We start from the raw sequence: 7103 nt of genomic DNA on the forward strand, positions 1-7103 counted from the left end.
GCCTATAAAAACTTTTCCCCCAAAACCATCAAGGAGTTCAGGGTTTTTGACCACGAGCCACCCATTCTCCTTGCTTGGCCCTGCAATAAACCTTTCTCTGCTCCAAATTCTGACGTTTCAGTTTATTTGGCTTCACCGTGCATCAGTTTATTTGGCCTCACTAGTTGTGGCGCATGGGCGCACGGTCACTTAATCCCAAATGACCTTAGTTTGGCAACACTTTTTCTAACTTCAAAACTGGATATTTAGCTCTCTGATATTCAACCTTCTTTTTTACTTATATAAGCATTTAATACTATACATTTCTTACTAATTAATTCCAGCATTAGCAGCATTCCATCACTTAATATCTAATATTTTATCATTCACTTTTAATTACCTTATAAATTTTATTACAATTTCTTCTTTGACACATTGGTATTTTAGAAATGCCTTTTAATATTTCCAATTGCAGTTGTTATTTATGTTTTTCGTTATTTTTTTTACAGATTTATAGGAGTTCCTTCAGTTTCTATATCTATATATATATTCTAAATTTAACTAATATTTCTTTCTGAGAAATGCAAGTATATTCAGATTTTTAGCTCCAACCTGTTTCCATGATTTATGTCCTTTTGTACTACAGAATTTTCATTCTTTTTATTATGTTGATATTGATACTATGAATTTGTACAGTCAGTATTTTTAAATTTACCTCTGAGTTCACCATTATTTAATGTTCATTATTTCTTAGTACACCATATGTATCTTTTTCTGGGATTATTTATTTATTTATTTTTATAAATTTATTTAATTTATTTATTTTATTTGTGGCTGCGTTGGGCCTTCGTTGCTGCCCATGGGCTTTCTCTAGTTGCGGTGAGTGGGGGCTGCTCTTCGCTGTGGTGTGTGGGCTTCTCATTGTGGTGGCTTCTCTTGTTGTGGAGCACAGGCTCTAGGCATGCGGGATTCAGTAGTTGTGGCACACGGGCTCAGTAGTTGTGGCTCGCAGGCTCTAGAGTTCAGGCTCAGTAGTTGTGGTGCACGGGCTTAGTTGCTCTGCGGCATGTGGGATCTTCCCAGACCAGGGCTCGAACCCGTGTCCCCTGCATTGGCAGGCAGATTCTTTTTTTAAAACTTATTTATTTATTTATTTATTTTTGGCTGTGTTGGGTCTTCGTTGCTGCTCTTGGGCTTTTTCTAGTTGCAGCAAGTGGGGGCTACTCTTCATTGTGGTGCACGTGCTTCTCATTGCGGTGGCTTCTCTTGTTGCAGAGCATGGGCTCATGGCACATGGGCTCAGTAGTTGTGGCTCATGGGCTCTAGAGCACAGGCTCAGTAGTTGTGGCACACGGGCTTAGTTGCTCCACGACATGTGGGATCTTCCCGGACCAGGGCTTGAACCCGTGTCCCCTGCATTGGCAGGCAGATTCTTAACCACTGCGCCACGAGGGAAGTCCTGGCAGGCGGATTCTTAACCACTGAGCCACCAGGGAAGTCCCATTGGGATTATTTTTATATGCCCTCAAATAATCATATAAAATTTCCTTTAGTGATGGACTATTGAGAGTAAACACATTCAGCTATTTTCAGAAAGTATTTTTACTATCTTTCTTGGAATGGTTTTCCTGGGTATATAATTCTAGTTTGACAGTATATTTTCCTAGCTTTCTGAAGGTATAATTCTACTGTCTTCTGGTTCCATTGTGGTTTTGCTAAGTTATCTGTAAGCAGAAGTATGATATTCAACCAGATATCTCAAATAAATATAAAAATATAATACCTGATTTATAGTGATTTTTATTGAATATTAGATAATTTTCATTTTCATGGCTGTGTTGTAAAACAAGCTATCAATATGACACCCTGAATATGTAGCTGGAAAGATATGTGGAAAATAGAATTCCTTGTTTTTTTTAGACAAATGGTTTCATTTCATTCAGGATGACTTTTTTTTAGTATAGTTCTTTCTTTTTGATTTGCTCCCACTCCCACTCTTCTTTCCACCAGTACTACGTTTTATTCCATTCTTCTCCACCAACCTGTGTAACCCAGAAACTGATTCCCTCTAAAACCAAGTTCCTCTGCAGAGTTCCTGATTAACCTCTCTATCCAAAACATTATTCCCTTACTTGTCCGTACCTGCCCTGCTCAAGATAGAGGAGTATTAAGGAAAAGTGGGGATTGAAACAAAGCAGGACCCTGTGTGCCCTCCCAGGTACAAATCCTTTCTGTGTCCCCCCTTTTCTTGTTTGTAGGGAAAAGGCTTTAGCCTCTTAGACCTTCCCTGAGTTTCAAAGGGCAGATTCAAGCAGTTGATAATTAGGGAAGGGAGGGAATGGAGAAACAAAGGAGGAGCAGTCAGGAAACAATAGTGCAGCCTTGGGGCAGGGTCCTGGTTCCTCCTCAAAGGATATGCATAACAGTATCTTTGAGTTCTTCTGTAAGAACTAAGGCCCGCAGCCAGGTGGAGGATAACTTTGGCTGAGCACAAGATTCCTGGAACATCACCCTGCTACCTCACCACCAACCAATAAGAAGAAAGTCAAACACCCTGAAGCCCTTACACTAAAGTCTGCCTATAAAAACTTCTCCCCAAAAGCCATCAGGGAGTTCGGTTTTTGTGAGCATGAGCCACCAGTTCTCCTGGCTTGGCCCTGAAATAAACCTTTCTCTGCTCCAAACTCTGATGTTTCAGTTTGCTTGGCCTCACTGCCTCGGGCACATGAACTGGTGTTCCACAACAACCCACATGGTATGTAACCTTCTGTACTTTTTTCCAAGTGCTTATAATCATGTAAAAAAGCATATTCATTTACATATGTACATAAAAATGTGCATAGACATACATATATATGGGAAAGTGCCACTGTTTTGTTTACCATAAAAATAGATTGTACTACAAAGACTTCTCTGAATTTTCCATTTCTATCTTGATAATATTTTGGGAAAATAAAACTAAGCTAATGAAGAAAAAATGTATGCATAATTTATTCAACAATTTCTTTATTGATGATCATTACATATTTTCAGTCTTTTTCCCCTAACAAAATGAGGCTATAAATATCCTTGAAAGTAAAACAAAACAAACAAAAAATAAAATAAGAATGACCCAGCAATTCCACTCCTGGGTATATATCTGAAAAAACCAAAACACTAATTCGAAAAGATACATGCACTCCAATGTTCATAGCAGCATTATTTACAATTGCCAAGATACGGAATCAAACTAAGTGTCCATCAACAGATGAACGGATGAAGAAGATGTGGTATATATATACAGTGAGATACTACTCAGCCATAAAAAAAGAACAAAATTTTGCCATTTGCAGCAAACTAGTGAATATAACAAAAGAGAAGCAGACTCACAGATATAGAGAACTAGTGGTTACCAGTGGGGAGAGGGAATGAGGAAGGGGCAAGGTAGGGGTAAGGGAACAAGAGGTACAAACTATTAGGTGTAGAATAAACTACAAGGATATTTTGTACAATGCAAAGAATATAGCCAATATTTTATAATAAGTATAAATGGAGTATAAACTTTAAAAATTGTGAATCACTATATTGTACACCTGTAACATATAATATTGCAAAGTAACCATACTTCAGTTAAAAAAATAGAGATGTTGATTCTTAATACTCCAACTGGGAATAGGGGCCCTCAGCTTAGAGATCCTTAAACAAATAGCGATTTCTCTCCTCATCTCTCTCTACATCTCTCCTCTTTGACAAGGAAGGACAACAGCTCTTATTTAGCTGCCTAACAGTAGAGAGCCCTATTGTGCTAATTAAGAACCACTTGACTGAAAGGGTCAGTTGAGCCCTAAGAGCTGGGTAGCATTCCTTCTTCTACTTAATTCTCCTCCCTCCCCACATTTTCCCTGGTAATTCTGTCTCTCCTTCACACTAGATCTATCAAAAATATCTAAGACACTTGATTGAAATGAAGATTCTAGGGACCTACTGAATCAAGCTTCTAGGCATGAGGCTCAAGTACCTGTTTTTACTACAAACCCTGCAAGTGGACACAGCTGTAACACATAACCCAAGGATTTATTAGGAGAAAACAACTGAATAGGTCCCTGAGACAGGAAGGGTGGACTAGAATCACTTAAAAAGATTCGCTACCTGGATGAAAAATTACTCTGGTGCTACCAAAAATGAACTGAAACCCAAAATGCCATATCACTTTTACTGAATACATGCTGAAGCCCAAGGGAAAATGTCACCTTCCACCAGTGCTCCTATGATCTGACAATTCAAGCTGTCCCTTGTGCTCTGAATCCTTTAAAAGCATCTTCTCTAGACAACATATGTCCCAAACTCCATGAAATCCACAGAAGTGATCCACATCTGCTTGAAACTGCTCAGAGAGGTCACGATGGATGCACCTAACCATTCAGAGAAACATCCATCAGGAGAAGCGGTGATCTTGATGGGAGTTCCTCTGAAGGCCAGCTGTTCCAGTTCTTTCATAAGTCTTTTCTCAAGCCCAGGGAAGAGAGTGGTGCCCCCAGACAGCACAATTTCTACAAAAAGATTTTTCTGGATGTCGGTGTCACACTTCATAATGCTGCTGGAGACCATTTTTGATAGTCCTGGGTTGTGGACACCCAGCTGGTCAGGTGCAAAAAGAATCTCAGGTACCTGGTACAGCTGATCCCCAAGGTGGAAGACATTTCCATCTGGTAGTCTGTATTCTCTCAGGACCTCCTCTGGCTTCTTAAAAAGTTCTTTCTCTGGCTCTAAGGCCACATAGCACAGCATCTCTTTTATGTCATCCACTAAGGCCTTGTTGAGTATGCAAGGGTAATTACACCCACTAGCCAGGAGGAGTCGGGTGAGGTGCTCTGTGATGTCTCTCCCTGCCACATAGAGTTTGGTGATGGCATGAGGAAGGGAGTAACCCTCAAAAATGGGGACAGTGCAAGTGATCCCATTACCGCTGTCCACCACTAAGCCCGTGACAGAAGCAGAGGTATAGAGTGCTACGACCGCGTGGGTGGACAGGTAGAAGGCAGGCACACTGAAGGTCTCAAACATCACTTTTGCTGTCTTCTCTCCAGTCTCCCTTGGGTTCAAGGAGGGCTCAGTCATGAGCACAGGTTGTCGACAGGGTTTTACTCCCAGCTCCCACTCAAAAAGATACTTCCAGAGTTTTTCCATGTCATCCCATCTTGTTACCAGTCCACGTTCAATGGGATAGTGCAAATGCAAGGCTCCATACTTGAACAGGGCTTTTTCCCCCACAGTGTAATTTTTCTGATTGGCTTCTGGTAAAGCCATGTTGAATTTAGGATGCCCCATGACAGAACTGATGACATGACGGGGCCCAGTCTCTCCAGACATGCCTACTTTGCAGAGTCCTGATCCACTGTCAAAAATTACAGCTGGAGTATCTAATGCATATGGGTTAAACATGTCTGCAGCATGCTCTTCTGACCTTCACCAAAATAAAGAAAGAACATGGCCACTTTGTGAGATAATAGGTACCTCTGGAAGTTTAACAGCTACAGGATTCCAAAGTTCTTAGGTTGTCACTAAAGCAGAGCTAGCAGGCTGTCCCCTAACCCCATCCTCAACCCATGAATACTATCCCTTTTCAAGCAGCACAGGGCCTGCTGAGGCAATTTCAGTGACGACTGCTCACTATGTAATAAAGTAGCCTAGGCAACAATTGTTCTCAGAGAGCATCAGAGGATGTTTAAGGGGTGGGGTCTCTGAGCCACCAGTACTCCTAGCTTGGTGAGACTTGAAACAGAGGAAGGCAAACCATACCTCTGAACAGCTTTTGGTAAGTCTGTGAACATGAAGCAAAGGCCTAGGCTTAGAATCTAATGAAGCGGCCCAGCTGTGAGGTTGTCCCAGAAAGCTGACTTCTATACTCAGCTGAGCTGCTGTTTGTGGGATGACAATTATACCCTTTCCTTTGCTAAGGGAAGGAACTAATCACCAGACACAGGTTCAGATTGGAGTAAAGATGCCAACAATCCACTTTCAGAGGTGGTCAGAACACCCTTTCTTTTATTCCCCCTTATATTTGTTTTGTTTTAAAACAGCTTTATTGAGATAAATTTCATATACAATACATTCACCCATTTATATAGTACATTTCCATGAATTTCAATATATTCAACTATGTACAAACATTACAAAAGTCAAGTTTAGAACATTTTCTTTACTTCAAAAAGAAACCCTGCACCCTTTAGCAATCACCCTCTTCGGGCCATCCTCATGAGCCCTAAACTCCACTAATAATATTTTTTTTTGTCTCTATAGACTTACCACTTCTGCATTTTTCATTTAAATAATATTATATATGTGACCTTTCATGTCTGGCTTCATTCATTTAGCATACTTTATTCAAAGTTCTTCCATTTGAATATAACTCTTTTTTTTTTTACCTATTCTACACGATAACGTTTTTCACAGTATTTATTTATAATCCTTATTTATTTCTGTAAGGTTGGTAGTAATATCCCCTTTACTTTTTTGAACTTTTAAGAGAACTGTCTTTTGGTTTCATTGATTTCTCTATTGTTTTTATATTCTCTATTTCAATAATTTCTGCATATTTTTTAATCATCTTATTCCTTTTTTAAAAAATGTATTTTATTTATTTATTTTTGGCTGTGTTGGCTCTTTGTTGCTGCATGCAGGCTTTCTCTAGTTGCAGCAAGTGGGGGCTACTTTTCGTTGTGGTGCACGGGCTTCTCACTGCAGTGAGTTTGGGAGTGTTCCTTCCTCTGCATTTTTTTGGAATAGTTACAGAAGGAAAGGTGTTAACTCTTCTCTATATATTTGGTAGAATTCACCTGTGAAGCCATCTGGTCCTGGACTTCTGTTTGTTGGAAATATTTAAATCACAGTTTCAAGTTCGGTACTTGTGATTGGTCTGTTCATATTTTCTGTTTCTTCCTGGTTCAGTCTTTGGAGATTGTACCTCTCTAAGAATTTGTCCAATTCTTCTAGGTTGTCCATTTTATTGGCAGATAGTTGCTTACAGTAGTCTCTTAAGAGCTTTTGTATTTCTGTGGTGTTGTTTGTAACTTCTCCTTTTTCATTTCTCATTTTATTGATTGGGGCCCTCTCCCTTTTTTTCTAACGAGTCTGGCTAAAGGTTT

At 39.8% G+C, this 7103-nt stretch overlaps 1 protein-coding gene across 1 annotated transcript; it reads right to left on the minus strand.

The window, feature by feature from the left end:
- Positions 1-4281: 4281 nt before the first annotated feature.
- ACTRT1 (actin related protein T1) lies at positions 4282-5400 on the minus strand. Its single transcript, XM_061179109.1, has one exon. It carries the CDS (start codon positions 5398-5400, stop codon positions 4282-4284), a length of 1119 nt encoding a protein of 372 aa, XP_061035092.1.
- Positions 5401-7103: the final 1703 nt, after the last annotated feature.

Source organism: Eubalaena glacialis, chromosome X, assembly GCF_028564815.1.
Source record: "Eubalaena glacialis isolate mEubGla1 chromosome X, mEubGla1.1.hap2.+ XY, whole genome shotgun sequence".
Classification (NCBI taxonomy): domain Eukaryota; kingdom Metazoa; phylum Chordata; class Mammalia; order Artiodactyla; family Balaenidae; genus Eubalaena; species Eubalaena glacialis.